Genomic DNA, 22,383 nt, shown 5'->3' on the forward strand with positions numbered 1-22,383 from the left:
GCTATAACTTTTATTACTCAAGAATTGTGCGTTATGTTTTTGTTTCAGAAGGCAACAAACATTTAACATCATTGAAATAAGTGGATATTGAGCGTAAACTAATCAAGCTACCGATGTAATATAAAAATTGAAATATTGTCAGATATAAGACCGATTAAGAAAAAAGCATTTAAATCATTGAAACCTATTTATAATTTAAATTTAATAATTCATTATTAAATAATTAATTTAAATAATTTAAAAATATTTAATTGAAAAGGTACAAAAGAAATAACAAAATAAAATGTAGTTAATTATATATATATATATATATATATATATATATATATATATATATATATATTTTAGACCCAAACGTTGATAACAAAGTGACAGCTGTTGTGTTTCATTGCTATGGTGAAACTACTCCAATGAAACGTATAGATGTAGGAGAGAATGGGAATATTTTGGCCTTTTTATTATTGTTTGCTTATAATAATGATATCATATCATAGCCCGTCCATTTAAATAGCCAATGCACGTCATATATGATATAATGTAGAATATAGTACCAATTATAGTTTTCAAACGTTTTAAATGAAAAAAGTTGTTGCGGCAACATTGCGACGTCATACATTTTGATGACGTGCATTGGTTGTCTTATTGAACGGGCTATAGAAATATTAATTTTAATATGAAGTATCGTATAGTGTGTTCTATAACAGGAATATCATTACAGTTCCATTCACTACGGTCTAATCTATATGTCATTTTATAAAAAATAACATAATCTCATGTTATGTATCATCATTCCTAAACATAATTTAATGACGTTAAAATGAATGCATCACAAATGATTAGTTTTTATTTAAAAATTAAATTATTATTTGGGAACCTACTTTTAAAGTCAAATTGAAATTACAGGCATTATTTGTAGGTTGCAGCGTGTCGCACAAAGATAGATATTAAAATATATGCTAAAAAACAATGAGTTTCTCCTTGCAATAACATGAACTGATTATCAGAGTGTTATCGGGTATTGGAACTTTATCATTGATAACGGCGAACATATCTAACCCAAACTATGATAATAGATTTATAAATAAATAGTTACAACTATCACAGGTAAATATCACAAATACCTCTTAAATGAGCATCACATTTCGGAGAAACTTATAAATATTTGCAATGCATTTTTTGAAAATATATTGCAATAGATCTTGAGAAACAGGTATTGTGCTGGGAATAGATTTTGATAAATACTTTACCATATTTTTTAAAACATTATGAAATAATTTATATAATTTTTGAAACATCTAGTATATTAATTAACATTTTTTTCGATGGATGAATTCGTAAATCGAAAAAATAGTTTGTTGGTTACACACAGAACTTCTGAGTTGTTATATTTTGATACTGACTATATATTAAAACCTTGCACGAGAATGGAATAGTGAATTTTGTTATAAACGAACATGAACAGGTTATCAATATTCTAATTCAGGAGATATAATTTTTGGAATAGAAACCATCATCGTTTATATAGCCTAGTAGCGGGCACAAGCAATTTACAAATACGATACTTACTGCAACTGAATCACCAGAAATGGAGTATTTATATGTTTTTCTAGGCGAAACCTTATCGTGGTTTAATGAGATCATTTGTTTGTTGTCTATCTGTAACTAGAAAACTATTCATAATTTAAAAAATAATTTTTTATAGCACAACAATTACTTCTTTAGTTAATATGCTAACGTTGTTCTTGTGATTTTCCTGTTCAGGCTGCAGGGTTTGAACCCTAAAATAGTAATATTAATATGTTAAATTATTCATAATATTTTATTGTTCAGAAAATTAATGACTATTTTTTTCTCATCAACATCATATGGCTTTGTTGCAATTATAGGTAGGCTTTATCTGGACTGGACCTATTGCTTAAAATGCTTAAACTAGGTTAAACTTATAAACCATCCCTGAAGACATCTGGTCTTATCCAACTTGGTTACTGGCGTTACTGAATGGTTTTCCTTGTCCGGTTTTACACATTTTTTTTAGTAACATTCAAATTTTTACCAATTTTTGTTCTTATGTTAACTTATTAGGATTTCTGTTACTACTACCAAATGCAAATCATCAATTGTTACAAATTTATTTTATGGGATTAGTTAAAATATTTAAAATAGCATTAGATCGGATGCCATCTGATGATGATGATGAACATTTGCAAGATAGATGTATATGCTACGAAGTTCACTCAATCTATTATCTAAATCGACATAAAAAAAAGGCTACCATTAACAAATTTTCAATGCTGAGTATAACAGTTAAACATCGATAGAGATATAATCATATTAGGGGTACAAAATGAAACCTGCCGTTTAAAAAAAAATACGTCAGCAGGAAACAGTGTTGCTTTAAAATGCCTTTAATTATAATAAGATTGCAGTTAAAGCGCGTAAAATGATAATAGACATTAGTGTCAAGTGTTTTAGCGAAAGGATGTGGCACTAGTAGCTCCAGAAACTGAAATCAGTGGAAGACACATATCGGAAGGAAATGTTTGATGAAAATTGTTGTCAAACTCAGCAGGAACCTACACCTACAAAAGCCTTAAGAATTACTCAAAAGGAGTATATTAGCAAAACATGAATTAAAGAATTTAAATCCTTGAGAAATAACAAGAGTAAGAATGCCCCGGCCACGTTTACACATCTACACAAGAATTCATGGTATTTCAGGAGGTTTCTACGGAATATCAATTACCCAATTAAAAAAAGCTTCCACATAAGCAGTTCGCTGAACTGGCAAACATCATTAACTCCATCATGAGACTGCAAACAACAGCCTTCTCAAACACCGCCTGGTTTTAGGCCTGTACAAAAAAAGGTATTACAGGAGCACTCAATTGACTCAACTTATGCATTTGAATGGGATATAAAAAGAGAAACAATGGCTGTAACAAGATAAACATGTCAAAGTAATCTTGTTTACATAACAATTGATATCCTCATGGCTGAAAATTGGGATAATGGTACATTCTATCCCACCTGCCTTATTCTTTAGGTCCTACTTCTTCTGGTTATCAGTTCTTTCGGCAATATCGCACAACCAATGAGCTGAATAAGAAGTTTCATTCTATTGAATATTTAAAAAATTCGTCTTCCAAGAAATATTCATTTTATCGATGAAGAAACCGAATATTACCTGAAAAATGGACTAAAATTGTCGATAGCGGTGCGTTGTATTTCCCCCAATAAATATTTAATTCCCTTTATGTAATAAAGTTTTTACATTTAAAAAATAATGACGTCTTCAATTTATATTCCTAATATAATCATCATCTGTTTATATTCGTGAGCTATTTGTATAAACTGTAAATTATGTTACAACAATATGGTAACATAGTTTATCATATGCTAGGTTTATCATTAAGTTCTTAGAGCACCATCTGTTTGTTATAATTTATTGTTTTTAACTAATCGGATGTTAAAAAGAAGGGAAATATCCGATTGTCAGAGAAAGTTCATGCAATTGGTGAAACGTGCTATTAATGTATAAAATCAAAACCCTTTAGATAAGATGACATGATAATATTTATAAAGGGAAAGTAAAACCTTTCAAGTAGTTGATATTCCTGAGATAAAACTGTCATCAATAATAAATTATATAACTTTGGTAGGTACATTTTTGAGAAGCAGTGGTCTGGACTTTAAACGTGTTGCTACCGCTGAAAGTTTTATCAAGGGAAACACAAAAAGAACAGGTCAACTGAAAAGTCCCCGCTCTGAAACATAGATTGCGGAACTAGAATTAAATCCATATGTTTTTTAGTCAGCCCTAACCCTCAAAAGATACGTGTATAAATTTGACAGATGTCGGATCATTAGTTTGTGAATTATAGCATTTTAAGTGAAGCAACTTTTGTTATTGTGAAAAAAAAATAGATAAACAGGAATTTCGCGTGTTGATAAAATATTGTTTTTTGAAGGGAATAAATAAAGTTGAAGCAAAAACTTGGCTTGATGCCCAGTTACCGGATACCGCCCCAGGAAAACCAACCAACCAAGGATTGGTATGCTATGTCTAGACGTGGTGAAATGAGCATCGAACACGGTGAACGCAGTGGGCGCCCAAAAGAGGTTGTTACCGACGAAAACATTTAAAAAATGCATAAAATTATTTTGAATGACTGAATAACGTAATTTGAAACTGAATGAAATAACAGATACTCTAAAGATATCAACTGAACGTGTACATCATATCATTTACGAATATTTGGGTATGAGAAAGCTCTGTGTAAAGTGCGTGCTGCGTGAGCTCACTTTTGACCAAAAATAACCACGAGTTGATGATTCGGAGCGAAGATGATCAAACGTAATAAACCCGAGATTTTGCTTTGATATGTGACAATGGATGAAACATGGCTCCATCAATTCACTCCGAACTCCAATCGGCAGTCGTCCGAGTGGACTGCACACGATGAACCCGCTCCAAAGCGTGGGAAAACGCAACAGTCGGCTGGCAAGGTTATGGCGTCTGTAGCTCGGGATGCGCATGGAATAATTTTCATTGGCTACCTTGAAAAAGGAAGGACCATCAACAGCGACTATTACATAGCGTTATTGGACCGTTTAAAGGATGAAATGGCCGAAAAACGGCTGCATTAAAAAAAAGAAAGTGCTGCTTCACCAAGACAATGCACCGTATCATAAGTCAGTGAAAACGATGGCAAAAATCCATGAATTGGCCTTCGAATTGCTTCCTCATCCACCGTATTCTCCAGATCTGGTCCGCAGCGACTATTTCCTGTTTTCAGATCTCAAAACAATGCTCGCTCGAAAAGCTGGGACTATTTTTCGTCGAATGAAGGGGTGAATCAAAGGACAAATCGTACTACAAAAATGGTGTCGAAAGTTGGAGGGTCGCTATAGTCAGTGTATCGCCCTTGAAGACTTTTCAACTGACCTACTAGCATTGAAAAAAATCAGCAGAACTATGAATTAGTTTATATATAACATAGAGCTATATATTATATTGAAAATTTAGTATTTAGAAAACAAATTTTTATCAACCTTATCAGATACTACCTTTCATATATCATTCATTCTTAACATATAACAAGGAACAGTAAAATGCAACATTGATTAATGAATTTAAAACTGTACATATTTATAAAATTATGCTAATACGAACTTCCTTCGAGAAAATGGAGATATCCTTGAAAAACTCCAGTTGCTGAAGATGCTTCTTCTAGAATTCTCCCTTGGTTTAGCCATCTAATGCATGAGAAAACTGAGACCGTTAAAAACGTATACTATTCAACAATTTCGCTAATAACACTGATGTGAATATAAGTATTTGGATAAATTTGAAGCTGATAAGATAACAATTCGATGAAAAATCATCTACATTATACCGCATGTTTATTTTTTCAAGGATGTTATGTTAAAATAAATATTTTATACGAATGTTGTTTACCGTTACGGAATTATGATTAATTTATTATATATATATATATATATATATATAACGTGGTTGTAGAGACATCCATGATACTGAACGCAGTGCATATTCAAATGAGGTGGTATCACCAGAAACATTTAAAAAATCCACAAAGTCGTATTGAATGATCGAAAAGTGAAGTTGCGTTAGTTAGCTAACATTGTAAAGCTATCAAAAGAACGTGGATGCCACGTTTGCTCACTGTTAAATAAAAACAAGAACGTATTGATGATTCTGTGCAGTTTAAACCTAACAAATAGAAATTTTTGCGTCGGTGAGACAGTGGATGAAACATGGATCCATCTCTTCAATCCGGAATCAAAACGGTCGTCATCTGAGAGGACAGCATCTGATAACCTGAGGTCTAATTTGAGGAAAAGGTAAATCGTTTTAAAAAGTGGTATTGAACTATTAGAGCGGCGCTGGAATAATTGTCGACATATTAAAGTTATTAAAAAATATTAAGACAAACATTATTAAAAAAAACCTTGGAATTTTTTTAATAAACCTTTGGATTTGAAAACTTTATTTTTTTGTGCATTTTGGTACTTAATTTTAAACATCTATTAAAAGTATCGCCACTTTTTAAAATGTTTAGAATATATCGATATTTTATCGGCCGGTGTAACAATATTTTTATTATTTCTTGAAAATGTCGATATTTTTCCTAGTTATTGCTTGCGATATTTTTTAAAATTTCGCAAGCAATATTTAATGTTATTTAAAATCGATTATTTTTGCGGCCCACACCTCTTGTATATCAATTACTATGTTGTTTTATTTAATATCTGTAAACGATAGGTACATATTTGTAAGTGTGTAATGCAAGACATTACTAAAAATAGAAAAAATTAAGAAGGAATAATTTTATATTTGGCATAAATTATTTATTAACATAAACATAACCCATGTAGTTTGTTAACTATAACCACAGAGAAATAGAGATATAACTTTTTAGGAAATTTTGGGGAAGAGTTTTGCGACGTCCGACAAGTAGAGGTCGCTACTTTTAACTTTTTTAATCGCTATGTTATGAGCTGCAAAAGTATCCGATTAGTTCGCTTCGTCTCTATAGCGCCTTTATTATTTATTTATTTCCGGTGCCATTTGCAGGGTGCCTAAGCTAATTAGGAATAAAATAGAGCTTACATTTTATTGCCCCAGTAAGAACAAATTTGTTAAAGTGAATTAAAAACTTAATAACCACCTTGAAGGGGTTCATTTGGTTAAAGAAAAAAAAGTTTAATTATCTGAATAAATATATTGGCTTAAGGCTACTAAATCAAGATAATTTGGAATTTTTTTAGGGTCAATTAAAGTTCATGGATTGAAAAATATACATCCTTCGGCTAATATGTATGACAAATTATTTAAAGTGCTCATAAGTTAATTTTTTTCATTCAGTGTGAAGAAGGTTAATTCCATTCTAACGGGGGACGTATTACCAGGAGTTAAGAAATTACAACTTCACTTTATACCTTCAATTGCAGATGTTCCTATATGAACAAATGAGGCAACGCAAGATCACATGCTCCAGAAAATTTTATTATTATGGTATACTCACAATATTGCCACGTCGATAACATATTTTTTGTCAAACATCTTTTAAAAAAATGTAAATTTAAAACCTTTTAATTGTACACTATTGAATGATTTTCCAGATAGAATGTTAAAAATAATATGCACCGTAGTAGAGAGTCTCAAAATTTGCTTTCAGTATAAGAAAACAAAAAGACAGAACTCTGATAGATCCTATTGATAGTCCTAAACATATTTGAAACATGGAAAAAACGGAAGAGATAATTCTGATTTGTTTTAAAGTTTTTTTTGTGATAATATTTATATTTTATAGATATGTTTATTTTTATACTATATTTATATATTATACATAATTTGCAGCTTTATAGAATATATCTATTTAATTCAATGAATTTCATTTAATAAATTTACTTCAGAAAATAAATTGTTTTTTATTTAAATTTATTGGTCAATTAACCGTGACTTCAAAAGTCTTCACAGCAAAATAGTTTCCTTACAGGTGCCTATAATGGAGACATAAATGACCAATCAAATTACTTGAATGGCTGATTTACCCCATCTGAATATTGGACAAACCAAAACTTTTTTTCATAGCCCCCTATTGAGTTGTCTTTCTATTAGTCTAGAACTATAACTCACCAAACCCTAATATTATCAAGATACAAGTTGTTTTATTAGGAAACTGTTTCTGAGGATAATTTTATTGATTTATGCAAAGGGTTAAATTAGTAACCATGATACATGGTCAAATCGTTTGTCTCATTATCAGCAGTATCTGGTTCGAGTTCTGCTTTGTGTTTAAGATATTATAATGGTTGTCGATAATATACCCCTTAATGTTATTAGGTCCTGATTAAAATATGAACCATCTGAATAAAAACCAAGAATTCTGTATTAAATGTTTTTAGGCAATGGAGGAAACTTACAAAAAGTAGATTTGTTTTTATTATTGCCCATCAACATAAAATCTATCTTATAATTAGAAGTCATAAGAAATGTTATTTAATTCATCTATTAAAACAGAACCATTTTATTGAATAATGTAAGCTTACTAGATTTACTATAAAAAGATTAAATTAAATCAACAACTCTCTTTTCTAAATTAAGGAATACTTGTTATACAATTTTAAAAGCTATATATATTTGGCATATTTTTTTAGCATTTGAAGAATCTCATAAAAATTATAAGTAGATTTGTTTTTATTATTACCCATCAACATAAAAATGTTCTAATAATTGGAAGTCATACGAAGAAACAATAAAATATATCTATTTTATCTATTAAAATAGAACCATTTTACTGAATAATGTGACCTTACTAGATTTAATATGAAAGAATTAAATTAAATCAACAACTGTCCTTTCTACATTATTAAAGAATGTTTGTTATAGATTTTTTAAATATACCTATAATAATATTTAATTTTTAAATGTTTAAAATATTGCTTCTGTTTCTTAAGTTTAGAAAATATAAAGGAATTAAACATGTTAAAGTTAAAATAATAAATCTTGTTATTTCGGTGATATAACTATCATTTTGTTTTATATTCTGGTTTACAGTAGTAGTATTTTAAAATATAAAACTAAATAGATTTGTTTATATAATTTAGTTATAGCTCTGTTCGTTATCAAATTATTAAATATTATAAACGTACTTGATTATGACCTACAGATTAATCAAAAAGCCATGCATTTTTAGCAATTCTCAGGTAGTTATAATTATTGAGATATAGATATGTTTTATTTCATAATATATATTAATAGGATTTATAAATTTATCAGCGAAATATAACTTGTTGCTTGGTTATATTGAATGTTTTTAAAACTTTTGGACTTTATTTAAAATAACCAAATGGAATAGGATTAACCGAGAACAAGAAGTTATTTTAAATCTTCTATTTAAAAAAACTGTCCTAAAACAATACCCTCTAATAAATACAACAGATAATAATAAACTATCATATATAAAATAATAGAAAAATCCTGTGTAAAGAGCTGGTTCAACTGGCCTCCTCCGGAAACTCGTTAAGGAGATCCGTGTTAAAGTCAGTTATAACAAACCAGCTTGGAACTTGCCACAAATTGAATACTTTGGCTTCAATATCTTTTTCCTTCTCTTTTATATGGGACAAATTTTTAGTCAGCTTCGAGTGTCTCTCATTTAATTGCAGAAGCTGTTGGCACAGTGCTCTCTGTTGGTCCATTGCTTCTTGCTGTCTGTTTTGTAGTGTTTTTATTTCTGTATCTCTCTCTATGAATCAGATTTAAATTATTATTGATAATATATGCAGTGTGACAGTTTACATACTTTGCACTAATTTTACTAAATTGCACATGGCATCATAAATATTACAGTTTGTTTTTTCTGGTTCAGGAGTGTTTTTACTTTTAAAACTAGATCCATCTAAACTAGACTCATCTAAGGATGTGCTAATCTGAAGAAAGGGAAATAATTAGTGACATATATAGCAGTACAAACTCTTCAAACCGACTTACAGTGCTACATGTTGTTTGTATGGTGATAGTTGATTCTAGGTCTGATAATTCACGATGAATATCTCCAGCTAAAGATGTTAAATGCTTTTTAGCCTGAAGATGTTCCCTTTTATTATGTAGATTGTGAAACCATTGATCACATGTACGACAATATAATTCTTCATTATCTTCTTCCTGAATAAATCAACTGAGCTTTAGCAGCCATAATTAACCACAATAAACCTTAACTTACATCAAAGTCATCTGTAGCATCCATATCACTTTCAGACAAAACATTATTTTGGAGTCTTTTCTTTCTTTTTTTATTTAGATATGACCTATATGCACCTGATTGTCTGTATTGCTTCAATTCTTCTCTGTACCTAAACAAAATCATTATATAAATACTTTTAGAAACAATCATATTGAAACTAACCTTTTTTTATCTTCCTCAGCTTTTTCTAGATATGGTTTCTTCTCCTCTAGTGTTAAACTAGACCATCGGTTACCAATTATCTTTGTAATCTCATAAAATGGTAGTTTGCTATCTTTAAAAAAACTCCTCTGCTCATTCAAATAAAGATTGTAACTAGTTGCCGGAGCTTTGGGTGGTAAGTTCAATAGTTCAGGTTTCCTTTTTCTACCTTTTGGCCATCCACCTCTCCCTTTTTTTTTAGCAGGTACCTGATGTGGTAATGCACAGCCATCATTTAAAATACTACTCTTTGTTGAATCAGACTCTTCACTGGACTTATCTGTTCCTAATTAATATGATACATCATGATGAAGCTTATTGAAATACACTATATCTTACCAATTGGCCAAGTTATATTTGTTAACTGAATTTCACTGGACAAACTGCCAAATTTGGTAAATGTTGAATAAGCAGCATTTGAACCACTGGTTGTGTATGTACTGTCACTGCACTCACTTGAGAATCCTCCATCACTGTCACAAACTCTTCCTGTGTTAGGTGCAATTCTATCTTTACTGCTGACAACATTTTGTTGTATAATAAGTTGGGCCGCGACTGATCTTAAATCGTCTACAGAAAGATTCAAATCAGACGATAAAGCATCATTAAGGGACATACAGACAAGTCTAAAATTGCAATAACAATAACCAAGAAATTTTAATGTTAGTATATATACATACCCTTTGCTAGTTTCTATTAAAATGCCATTTTTCAACAAGTCGTTTGCTTCTTGATCTGGTTCTACCTCAGGCCCAGCTAGATCTTCAATACATTTGACGGTGACAGTGGTTTCCATCCTTACGATAATTAGTAGATTACATTATATTAACTACATGGTTTGTTGGTTAAAAATGAAGAGTGAAAAAACCTATATAATTTACTTTAATCCATATTTCTTTTAGCTTTAAAGAAACCAAGGTCAGTGTGTCTGCCAATTATGTTTTGGTTTTGAAAATACGTGGACGCACCAATTCTATTTTTAGATATATGTTAATTCTTTTGAAATTAAATTACGTATAACATGTCTTTTACATTTTATTGAAACTATTAAGTTTAAATAAAAATGTAAACTGTTTTATCTAGTGACACCTGGTAGTTTTAGTTTTTGTGTTGGTCACGACGTTTTCTATTGACAAATGGTAGCTCAAATGTTTTGATAATTTAATTTTTGGAGCTAAAATACCAGTGTTGTAAAGTTGTTTAATGAACATAAAAATGTATTGTTCTTTGTAATTAAATGAAATCATATCATTTTCTTGATAATGTATGTATGTTATGTGTCTTATAGGAGCTACTTAATAGTTAGGAATAGATTTGTTAATATATTAAGTTCAAAGTCTTCAAAAAACTTTGATTCATAATTAACGTTAGTAAAGGCAAAGTAGTCCTTATTTTTAAAAAAAGCTAGGAAAGATTACTGTACTCTTAGGATTTAATGATTGAAAGAAAACTAAGGTATACAACAGCTAATTTCTAATTTTATACAAAAACAATAAAATTACATAACTAAGTTCTTATGTGATACAATAAAAACTCACAATTGAACAAATAATTATATCAAAAAAAGTCCCCCAATAAACATGTAATATTTTAAAGCCTTTATTTTGATACCCCCACTAAAGCTGGTCTTAAAACTCTATCGTGTAATTTGTAGCCAATTTTAGAAACTACTACAACAGTACCTGCTTCTTTGCCTTCTACTTCCTAGAAAAAAAAAATTATATAATGAAAAATATATTTTCCAGTAAATTTACTTGTTGAAATAGGGCCTCATGGAAGTTTGGGTTAAATTTTTCATTTATTGGGTTAACTGACTCCAAACCATGTCGTTTAAATACACTTTTTAATTGTGCTTCAGTCATAACTAAACCTTCATATAAGCTCTTTAAGTGTGGATTGCTATCTTTTATTTCATCCTTAGGTACAGTTTCAGTTGCTTTATTCAATACATCTGCTACATCCAATAAATCTTTACAAAAACTTTGTATACCATATATTTTAGCTTCAGATATTTGTTTATTTAGTCTTTGTCTGAGATTTTCACCGTCAGCTAAAGCACGTTTATACTTATCCTAAAAATTTTGGTAGTTAATGAAGCAATATAATAAACAGCTGAAATCTAGGTACCAAAAGGTCAGAGTTCTTTTCTCCTAGTTCCACAATTTGTTTATTTAACTTTTCAACTTCTTCACTCACTTTCGCATCCAACGTGCTAGATGTTGTTTCTTCGGATTTTTTTGTTTCTTCAGCGGTATTACATTTTTGTTTTGATAAAGATATACTTCTACTGAAAAGGCACTAACAAAATCAGTTTCTTTTAAGTATTACATTCTTTACCTAGAACCAAAGAGCAGCGATTCCCCGATATTTGCCGTACATCTCAAGGCGCTTCTTACAGATATTAGTGCCATTTTAAATAGGTAACTTAACTGGGTTTTTGAATTTGATCGACGTGACTTTAATCAACTTTGAGGTTATATCATTACAAGTAATATTTTAAAAAGTTAAATAAAAACTCGGTTATCACTATTATTCAATGATGTCTTACGGAGGCAATTAAAAACAGTTAGAGCAGACAATGTTTTTCAGATTTCGTAATGTTACAATTTTCGACTGATAGTCGACGTTTTGTCATAATCGAGATCCGTCGATTAATAATCGATATATAATTATATATTTTGGATTTTATACAACCTGCAATACACAATATGTAAAAATATATTTTATAATATATTATATATTTTAAATAAAAAATAATTGAAGAAGAATCGCAATTATAAATATTTCTTGGAACTTTTAATTAGGTATTGCTTATGCATTTGAATTAAATAACCTTATCATGAATTACGAAATAATTGTTAAGATTTTAAATTAGTTTGATATATATGAAAGGTTAAATAATTAATTGTAGTTTTGTACAATACTTACTTAAGTATATAAATATTTTTAAAACGAGTAGAATGTTAATTATCTATTAATAATTGGGAATAATTGATGTAATGCCATACTCCCAGTAATCACTGGTTGCCTGTATTACTTTGTGGTTTGAACCATGTGAAAAAGAAATTTTCCTCAGTTTTTTTAAACAATTAGTCACAATGCGAATACACTTATCAATACTTTCAGAGAATCAATAGAATTGAAAGATGAAATGCTTAACTCAAAATAAAATTAAGCATTTACCAATTGACATTTTACGTTATATTGCTGAAATTGACTAATATATCGTTCTGGTGAACAATATAACAGTTTATTTAGATTTAAACAAAGTAAACTTTATGTCAAATATGATATATATTAATATCACAGTCACAGCATCCCTATATTCATCTATATATTCAATTTGTGTACATTCACATATTATTAATGAATTTCCTTTACATTCAAGTCTTTCTCACTATCAACGCGCTCTAAATGTTCTTTGTATGCCTCCTATAATTTTATATTTTCATTTTAGTATTATTTATAAGTTTATCCAACGTAGTAGGTAATTTACGTATTCAAGATGTACAACCGCCTATTGCACTTTGTAAATTAAGTAATTCAAAATGGGACAGAAAACAAAAGTTGATGGAAAAAGGTAAAAGTTAAAATAACATTTTATCAGGTTCTGTAAATCATAATATTTATTAATAATTAATTGTAGATATATTGTTTTTCATGGTAGAAACAGGAATCCAACAAAAAGATCCGAACAAGTGAATTAAGTTTTGAAGACCCCACTTGGTACACATATAACTGAAATGTTTAATGTGGTTATGTAGTTTACTCTTTTAGAAATGGGTTGGAAAAAAGATACACAGTAGATCAGATGGCTGAATAATATGGACATAAAGAGTAACGTCTTTCTCTATATCACTAATATTCAATCAAATCGAATTGTTATGGGATATGGGAAAGAATTACAACAGTTGATATGCGGGTCCAAAAAGATATACAGGCAGGGACTGTTGGATATGTGGAAATGATTGTCTACAATAACAACTATCGGCATGGATGAAGTCCATCAGACATACAAAAGTAGAAATTGACAAATGGTGGAATTGTGAACTTTTTGGATGTGGGATTATGATTCAATGCTGACAATAGCAATACAGTGTGATGAGAGTGGAAACAACTAAAAGTAAGTATATAATTAATATAGCATAACTGTAGACAATCATATTGTAGAGTGAGAAAGATTTATATGAATAAATATGTGTGTAATTGTTCAGAATATATATGATCATTTGGTTAAAATGTATAAGGAGAGTATTAATACTAACTTTTTTTGTAGATTTGTAGAATCTAATTTTATAAAGAGGAATATAAAGTGTATGCAGGTAGTAACAGAAGAAACCAAAAAGAAATACAGTGATATTAAACTGAATAGAAAGAAGATAATACAGCAACGAAAGAAACAAGAACTAAACATTTGGGGCTTCCAGTTTATTTTATTAAAATTCAAACTTCAACAGAAATAAATTAATTTAACAGCACTATGTATAATGCAATGCGGATAAGACAAGGGACTTGAATTTTCTTTTTTGGCTTCTCGACTCTTCTTCTCCAGTGTTATTATTTTTAAAAGACGCTATTTCTGACGCGACGCTAATCTCTTGCCCTAGCTATTCCCAACTTCAATGGACTTGTTATGAACGGCATATTATTTAAAAAAAAAATTGAATATTAATAAATATCTTGAATGCTTGTCTTGAAAAAGCTTCTTTATTCAAAATTTTACATTAATATTATTTCAAAAGTCAACTTTGTGTCACAAATCTAACTTGTGAAAATCAATATGGTCATAGAATAAATTGTCCAGACTGTGTCTGTTCCTCTGGTAGTGTTGATAGTGGCTTTTCCATTTGTTCCGCGATCTCTTCGGTAGAATTTCTATCTCCTGTTTGGTTCAGGTTTGGCAATTTTGGTTCATCTGGTAGTTCATATGCAAGTTTTAATCTGTCTACACTGATATTGACCTCTTCTCCTTTCATTAGCAGAGTGAAATACTAATATGGTCTCCATAGTCTGAGCAGGTTCTAATTGCTTTTTAAAAAGACGAATGGAGTTGTTTTCAGATCTTCTGATATAAAAATAGGTTTCTTTCCATGATGTTCGGCCTCTGGACTTCTTAATTTTTCCATTTGTTTTATCAGTTTAGATTCCAGTGTACTAGGGCTCTCATTTCTCTTTGATTCTTGAAATAATTCTCCGGGCATTCTTATTGTTTTACTGTAAACCATTTGAATTATTGAAAATCTCACATCTTGTTTAAATGCTGATATCACTTCTAAAAGTACTGTAGGCAATGATTCGGTAAATCTCATACAATTATGAGCTTTTAATGGGATTTCCATATATATAACAGGTCAATTGAAAAGTCCACGGCCTACCATAGTAAAATACATTTTTTTGGCAAAATTAGTTTTTTTTATTCAACATAATTCCCTTCAAGGGTGATACACTGATTATAGCGACCCTCCAAATTTTAGTAGTATATTTGTAGTATGATTTGTCCTTTGAATCGCCTCTTCATTCGACGAAAATTTCTTCCCAGCGAGCATTCTCTTGAGATCTGAGAACAGGAAATATTCGCTGGGGGCCAGATCTGGAGAATACAGTGGATGAGGAAGCAATTCGAAGCCCAATTCATGAATTTTTGTCATCGTTTTCACTGACTTGTGACACGGTACATTGTCTTGGTGAAGCAGCACTTTCTTTTTCTTCAAATGGGGCCGTTTTTTTCGGCCATTACGTCGTTCAAATGGCCCAATAACGTTATGTAATAATCGCTGTTGATGCTCCTTCCTTTTTCAAGGTAGTCAATGAAAATTATTCCATGCGCATCCCAGTATACAGACCCCATAACCTTGCCAGTCGACTGTTGCGTTTTTCCACGGTTTTAGAGCGAGTTCATCGTGTGCAGTCCACTTGGATGACTGTCGATTAAACTTCGGAGTGAAATAATGGGTAAAATGTGATCTATTCAAAAATTCGGGTTTATTACGCTTGATCATCTTCCAAACACTGCTCCGAATCATCAACCCGTTGTTTTTGGTCAAAAGTCGGCTCGCGCGGCAGCCACAGAGATTTCTCATACCCAAATATTCGTGAATGATATGATGTATACGTTCAGTTGATATCTTTAGAGTGTCTGTTATTTTATTCAGTTTCAATTTACGGTCATTCAAGTTTTCGTCCGTAACAACCTCTTTGGGGCGTCCACTGGGTTCACTGTCTTCGATGTTCATTTCACCACGTCTAAATTTAGCATACCAATCCTTGATGGTTGATTTTCCAGGGGCAGTGTCCGGAAACTAGGCATCAAGCCAAATTTTTGCTTCAACTCTATTTTTCCCTTCAAAAAGCAATATTTTATCAACACGCGAAATTCCTTTTCGTCATTTTTTTTCACAATACCAAAAGTTGCTTCATTCAAAATTCTATAATTCCCAAACTAATGATCTAACAGCTGTCAAATTTATAGTAGCGCCATCTATGTGTCAGGTCGGGACTTTTCAATTGACCTATTATTTGATGCTCTGAATATGTTACAGTTGTGAAGATAATCTTACTTATTATACTTTGTTATTATGTTCAGTAGCGTCGTAACTTACACTTATTAATTACTTTGTTGATTGTTGAAGTTTTTTTTTTTTTTTTTTTTTATTACTCTTCGTGAGTCCACAATCTGCCCTATTGGCAATAAGTATTTCTTCTGTTTATATTATATATACATGGCATGTAGAAAATCACTTCATTAAGCAATCTTCTGTACAAAATATTATCTTAATTAATTAGACTTATTCTAATGCTTATTCTAAACTCTACATATGTCCAGTAATCAGATCAGGTGGTGTTAAACGTTTTAGTCTACGCACTTCACTATCACGTCGCATATTTAGCTGATTAGCGAGTACATTGGGATGCACTGACACTCTTTCGAAGTACTTCACACAAACACGTTGGATTACACTCGTTATAGGTTCTAGAGGAATATCGCGTTGTATCACTTTATTTGAAATATAGTACGGAGCATCAACAATGGCACGCAACACCTTATTTTGGAACCGTTGAATGATGGATATATTAGATTTGCTAGCGGTACCCCATAGTTGAATTCCATATGTCCAAATGGGCTTGAGTATAGACTCATACAGCAATACCTTGTTATCTAATGATAACTTGGATTTGCGCCCAATGAGCCAATACATTTGATATAATTTTAGTCCTAGTTGTTTCCGTTTAGAGAGTATGTGCTTCTTCCAGGTTAGGCGTCGATCTAAATGCATACCAAGATATTTAACATGCTCTACTTGGGGGAGTTGACAATGATTGATATTTACTAGTGGACATGTTTTTCTACGCAGGGTAAACGTTATATGCGTGGATTTTGATTCATTGGCTTTAATGCGCCATGTCTTCAACCATAATTGTATTTGCTCCAGGTGGGTTTGTAGGTTTATTGATGCTGTGACTGGATCTTCATGGGATGCTAAGATTGCTGTATCGTCTGCATATGTTGCCACAGTAGTTATTTTTGTGGTGGGCAGATCAGCCGTATACAGAAGATACAGTACTGGACCCAGTACACTACCTTGCGGAACTCCTGAATATATGGGATTTAATTCGGTATGTTCATCGCCTTGATTTACGATAAAATGTCTGTCAGTGAGATACGATTTTAGTAGCTGATAGTCCGGATGAGGGAGAAGTTTCTTTAGTTTAACCTGCAAGTCCGTATGCCATACTTTGTCAAAAGCCTGAGATATGTCTAGGAAAGCAGCCGAACAATATCTTTTGGCATTTAGGTCAGCGTTTATTTGGTTTACAAGTCTATGCACTTGTTCTATAGTCCCATGCTTATTGCGAAAGCCAAACTGATGTTCTGGAATAATTTTTCTTTTTTCTATTATATAGTTTAGTTTTTTTATGTATAATTTCTCGAAAACTTTCGAGATTATTGGTAATAAACTTATAAGTCGGTAGGAGGTCACATCTTCTGGTATTTTTCCTGGTTTAAGTATCATTAATATTTTAGCTACTTTCCAGATACTAGGGAAGTAATTAATTCGTAGCATAGCATTAAAAATATATGTTAATAGTTTTATAGCCTTTTCAGATAGTTCTTTTAAAATTTTGCCAGTAATTAAGTCATAACCAGGAGCTTTTTTAATATTAATCTCTCTCATTATTGTATGTTTAACTTTTTTGACCGTTAATTTCTCGTGCGGTAAATCCATTTGAAATGGCGAATCTAGAAAGCTAGTAATTTTATTTTCGTCATCTTTATGTAGCTGAGACTGGAAAGGTTTAAAAACATTTTTTAAGTGTTTTGAGAAAATGTCGGCCTTCTCTTTATTGCTTCTCGCCCAATTATTTTCGCTTGTTTTAATAGGTGGGTTATGCTGCTGGGATCTCCTAAGCTTTTTTGTTGCTTTCCACAACGAATAGTCTGTAGCCTCAGTTGATGTCAAGTTTTCTAGGTATTCTTGAATGCCTTGGTTTTGTTCAATTTGGATTAGATCTCTCAGCTCTTTTATGGCCCTATTAAATTTTCTTTTATTCTCTTCAGTCCTTTGCTGTTGCCAATTTCGTCGTAACTTTCTTTTTTCTGCTATCTTTTCTGTATTGTACATGATATATGTGTATTTTTTCTTGGAAATGTTTCACTGTTGGGAGTCGCGGAATATGCTGCCTCCTGTATATTTTTTGTAAGATTTATTGCTGCTATTTCTATATCCATTTCAGTTTGTAACGGTAAGTTTAGAGAGATATTTTGGTCTAAGTTTTCTCTAAATGAGGGCCAGTTAGTTCTATTATTGCACAGAGAAGGGGGTTTATCTTTGATGGTAATTTTTGAAGAAATTGTTACTATTATTGGTGAATGATCAGAAGACAGGTCGAAACATGATTCTGCCTGACACTTTTTTGGATCAATATTTTTTGTAATACAGAAATCTATTGTATCTGGTTTTTTATTTCTGTCTGAAGGCCAATATGTTGGTTCACCAGTAGAGATATGTTGTAAGTTATCTTTCCTTATGGCTTTGAGCAGTTCTCTACCTTTTGAGGTTATTATTCTTGAACCCCACATTAAATGTTTTGCATTATAATCTCCTCCTGCTATAAATCTATTACCTAGCGTACTGAAGAATTCTTGAAATTGTTCTGCCTTGTTGTTATGTTTGGGTGGGCAATAAATCGCAGAAATTGTTAATGGTCCATGGGCTTCGTCTATGGTTATACTGGTGGCTTGCAGGTAGTCTTTGCGGAATTTTTCTTTTTCGAAATGCTTTATATCATCTCGAATTATTATGGCTGTACCTCCATGTGCTTTATCATCAGGGTGATTTGTATGATAAAGCTTATATTTAGGAACTTTCAGATAATTCTTGTCCGTAAAGTGTGTTTCGGAAACCATCATAACGTCAATATTTTGTTCATTTACGAACATTTTTAGTTCCCTGGCGTGTTGTTGAAGCCCATTGGCATTCCAGACGGCGATTTTGTAGCTATTGGTTTCAGGCATTAGGCAAGTTTGCTGACGACGGTTGTGAGTAGACCAAGCATCGTACTCATTTGATCCATTAGTTTGGCCATCATATTTTCTAATCTTGAGATGTTGCTAGTTTCAGTAGGTTGAGATATTGTCTCTCGTTTTTGTGCTGAACCATTTTCAACTATTTGGGCATAAGTTATGTCTGGTTGACTTGTTCTGGTGGGTAGTGGTAGATTGGTAGTAGTGGATTGTTTTTGTTGATGCCTTTTTTCCCTTAAGGCAGGATAGAGTTTCTGCTGTAGTTGCTTGTGAACTGCGCAACCCTTGTAGTTTGCTGGATGATTTCCGTTACAGTTAACACATTTCACTTTTTCATCGCGAACTTTACGAGTACAATCTCCTGTCTTATGTTCTCCTGCACATTTTACGCATCTATATGATTTGCGACAGTAAGTCTTTGTGTGCCCGTGCGTTGACACCTTGTGCATTGTGGTATAATTCTTTTTATATGTGGTGGTTCGCATTTAATAATATTATTTTCCAATTTGGTGATTTCATACACCGCCTTATTATTTCCATTAGGTTTTATATCTATATAAAACATAGGCAGAGGTTTTTTTGTCGTGTGATGTCGTATATTGTGAATATTTACGACCTCGTGGCCTTTTTCAGCTAGTGCTACCTTGATGGTGTTAAAGTCCGTCCCGTGATGTAATCCTTTTAATACGAATTTAAATGTTCTCTCGGATTTTGGCCTGAATGTATGGTATTGGGTATTTCTTTCATCCAATTCTTTAATAAGAACTTTAAAGTGATCCGCTTCGAACAATTGGATTTTAATTGTTTCATAGCTCACTGTTTTAATTGTGTAGTTCGTAGTAATGGTTTTCAATAAGTCATGGATATTTTTTATTATTCCTACCTTATAGACTGTTATTGGTGGTGGTTTCGGAACAACTTTTTCAGGGCTTGGTTGTATGTTCTCTTCAATTTCTTCCGACAGGTTGCTAAAACTGTTTTTTGTCTCTATCGGTTTCTGCAACCAATAGTCACTGATTCTTGTTTGTTTCCTCGCGATTTCTTCTTCTGGACTTCTCAATCGTTTTTTGTTAATGACTGTAGTCCATTCTGATGGTGGAGTTTGCGTTATTGCTGTTTGTTCTAATCTTATATCAAAGTGTGCAGGTGATTTGGTTGAATCGCTATGGTTTGCCATTTTTTAATTTTTAATATTTTATTTAATTTACTTCCAGAGGATAAAAAAATAAAATAAATACATTGTTTATTTCACGCACTTCATTTTTCACTTACGTTATTTTAGCACTAGTTTTTTACTATAAATACTATAAATGAATTTCAAAAGGACTGTTGTAAAATAAGATGAAATAATTTTAAACACTAATAAAAATGAGATGCAGTCCTTTTGTCTGGTCACGTAAACACGTATTCACTGATTGTTGAAGTTAATAGAAATTAGATGTCATTAAATGCCATTCAAAAATGAGAGTTATTTCTTGAGATAGTTTGCATACATTTTAATTTGTTATAATAAATAGGTAATATACAGACATTTATTATTTATCAGTATCAAATACATTTTTCATCTTATATTGAAAATACTGTCACCCATAGATTTTTTAATTAGTCCTTTTACACTATTTTGAGAGACTAATTATTAATTAAATACATTGTGGTCGAATTTTGACCACAGGGCGATCACTAATAAATATAAAATCGTACAAAATAATACCAAAGCTTTGCTGCATTCCAAATTCCTTTAGTGTCTTTAGTTTAGTAGGATCTATCATGTTTTTGTATATTGAAAACAAATTATAAATATTTCTGTATTATAATTTTAATAACTTCTGTAGCCTAAAAATATACTATGCATCTTATCATTCATCTTAATATAATATTTATAAGTTTTTATTGTGAAGTTCGTTACGTATCATACAATGAAGTGGTAAAATTTACATTTCTGAAAATATATCTGTTAATATTGTTAAAATATTAACAATATTATAACAATATTATATATTATTGTTAAATTTAATTGTTACTTTAAGGAGATCTATTTCCTTAAAGAAATCTTTGGCTGACTGTACAACTTATTAAATTTGTTTAAGGGAACGAAACTAATATAAACCAGGCTCTAAATAACTTACATTCCCTTTTTAATGCTACATTTATCACCAGAGGCATTTTATAATGTCATCATTTTAATTGTCCAATCCATAACGATTTTCAAGATAAAATTTCAAACATTATTGTTAGGTGTTCATTATATTTTTGCTTCAAACAAGTAAATGCAATATTTACAGGGAAACACAAAAAGTTTTCTTTCACTATAAGAAAACTAGAAGTACTATAATAGATGCAATAATGGTATGGTATGGTAGTTGCCGGATGGTACTAAATAAAAATAAAAATGGACCGTCTTGGTGGCGCAGTGGCGAAGGGGACAGGACGGTCCTCCTACTGTTGCGATAGCCGCAGGTTAGAATCCTGCTGGGGCATGGCGGTAAATTTATGTTTGTGATTATTTAATATTTGTGATTGTCCTAGGCAAAACAGTAAAATCCGACAAGGAAAATGATCCCAGTCACACCAGTAACCAGGTTGGGTAAGACCGGATGACTTTTGGGATACCCCTGGGATAAAAATAAAACGAATTTTATTTTAATAATAAAATGTAGTTTTCATTTAAATAATATTAACAAATAAAAGTGGCGTCATAGGATAGTCGCATGGTAGCAGGCAAGTCACGTGAAATGAAGGACCAATCAAAGCAAAATATTTTCTCTGCAAGTTTTTATATGACCAATAGAAATTAACCGATCAAATGTTGCGTTTTCAGCTCCCCCCATGATTGGATCGGCCGACACATTTCCCCAGAGCTTATTTCAGCGGTTGAACATAAAAAAAATT

The 22,383-nt window shown here is 31.4% G+C and overlaps 3 protein-coding genes and 1 long non-coding RNA gene across 13 annotated transcripts in view; 1 reads left to right on the top strand and 3 right to left on the bottom strand.

The window, feature by feature from the left end:
• Positions 1-5,329, bottom strand: part of LOC143190567 (protein unc-13 homolog 4B) — a 32,918-nt gene extending 27,589 nt beyond the window's left edge. For 5 of the 6 annotated variants that reach the window (XM_076394948.1, XM_076394952.1, XM_076394947.1 and 2 more), the window contains exons 1-3: positions 5,174-5,329; positions 1,715-1,778; positions 1,567-1,662 (exon numbers count right to left, since the gene is read on the bottom strand). In XM_076394948.1, coding sequence (XP_076251063.1) covers positions 1,567-1,662; positions 1,715-1,778; positions 5,174-5,256 — 243 coding nt within the window. In that variant the 5' untranslated portion in view covers positions 5,257-5,329. Of the gene's footprint in view, positions 1-1,566; positions 1,671-1,714; positions 1,779-5,173 lie in introns of all 6 variants that reach the window. The other variant, XM_076394949.1, reaches the window with a different exon arrangement.
• Positions 5,330-8,902: 3,573 nt separating this feature from the next.
• Positions 8,903-10,990, bottom strand: LOC143190569 (uncharacterized). Of its 2 annotated transcripts, none has more exons than XM_076394956.1 (7): positions 10,652-10,990; positions 10,311-10,597; positions 9,933-10,251; positions 9,750-9,879; positions 9,518-9,691; positions 9,330-9,456; positions 8,903-9,272 (listed from the first exon to the last, which is right to left on the bottom strand). In XM_076394956.1, exons 1-7 carry the CDS (start codon positions 10,765-10,767, stop codon positions 9,022-9,024), a joined length of 1,404 nt encoding a protein of 467 aa, XP_076251071.1. In that variant the 5' UTR covers positions 10,768-10,990; the 3' UTR covers positions 8,903-9,021. The 2 variants fall into 2 exon arrangements, with proteins under 2 accessions (XP_076251071.1, XP_076251070.1); XM_076394955.1 differs by having other exon boundaries at positions 9,933-10,257.
• Positions 10,991-11,429: 439 nt separating this feature from the next.
• Roe1 (grpE protein homolog, mitochondrial Roe1) lies at positions 11,430-12,631 on the bottom strand. Of its 2 annotated transcripts, none has more exons than XM_076394958.1 (4): positions 12,309-12,631; positions 12,099-12,255; positions 11,726-12,043; positions 11,430-11,675 (listed from the first exon to the last, which is right to left on the bottom strand). In XM_076394958.1, exons 1-4 carry the CDS (start codon positions 12,380-12,382, stop codon positions 11,571-11,573), a joined length of 654 nt encoding a protein of 217 aa, XP_076251073.1. In that variant the 5' UTR covers positions 12,383-12,631; the 3' UTR covers positions 11,430-11,570. The 2 variants fall into 2 exon arrangements, with proteins under 2 accessions (XP_076251073.1, XP_076251072.1); XM_076394957.1 differs by having other exon boundaries at positions 12,099-12,258.
• Positions 12,632-13,069: 438 nt separating this feature from the next.
• LOC143190571 (uncharacterized) overlaps positions 13,070-22,383 on the top strand; it is a 31,495-nt gene continuing 22,181 nt past the window's right edge. Inside the window, exons 1-5 of one of the 3 annotated variants that reach the window (XR_013004278.1) lie at positions 13,070-13,551; positions 13,618-13,697; positions 13,749-14,122; positions 14,248-16,599; positions 20,919-21,023. This is a non-coding gene — a long non-coding RNA (uncharacterized LOC143190571). Of the gene's footprint in view, positions 13,552-13,617; positions 13,698-13,748; positions 14,123-14,247; positions 16,600-20,918; positions 21,024-22,383 lie in introns of those variants that run through there. The other 2 variants (XR_013004279.1, XR_013004280.1) reach the window with 2 other exon arrangements.

Source organism: Rhynchophorus ferrugineus, unplaced genomic scaffold, assembly GCF_030347505.1.
Source record: "Rhynchophorus ferrugineus isolate W39M unplaced genomic scaffold, kcgeb_rfMv2 rfM2, whole genome shotgun sequence".
NCBI lineage: Eukaryota > Metazoa > Arthropoda > Insecta > Coleoptera > Curculionidae > Rhynchophorus > Rhynchophorus ferrugineus.

What these genes read in the sequence shown, in the direction of transcription:
- LOC143190569 (XM_076394955.1), bottom strand. Translation starts at nt 10,767, where the DNA reads ATGGAAACCACTGTCACCGTCAAATGTATTGAAGATCTAGCTGGGCCT. An exon ending in TTAATAGAAACTAGCAAAGG is followed by an intron (nt 10,598 to 10,651) that starts GTATGTATATAT and finishes TTGCAATTTTAG; the next exon opens with ACTTGTCTGTATGTCCCTTA. An exon ending in TTTAGTAAAATTAGTGCAAA is followed by an intron (nt 9,273 to 9,329) that starts GTATGTAAACTG and finishes TCTGATTCATAG; the next exon opens with AGAGAGATACAGAAATAAAA.
- Roe1 (XM_076394957.1), bottom strand. Translation starts at nt 12,382, where the DNA reads ATGGCACTAATATCTGTAAGAAGCGCCTTGAGATGTACGGCAAATATC. An exon ending in TCGCTGCTCTTTGGTTCTAG is followed by an intron (nt 12,259 to 12,308) that starts GTAAAGAATGTA and finishes GTGCCTTTTCAG; the next exon opens with TAGAAGTATATCTTTATCAA. An exon ending in ATGAGGCCCTATTTCAACAA is followed by an intron (nt 11,676 to 11,725) that starts GTAAATTTACTG and finishes TTTTTTTTCTAG; the next exon opens with GAAGTAGAAGGCAAAGAAGC.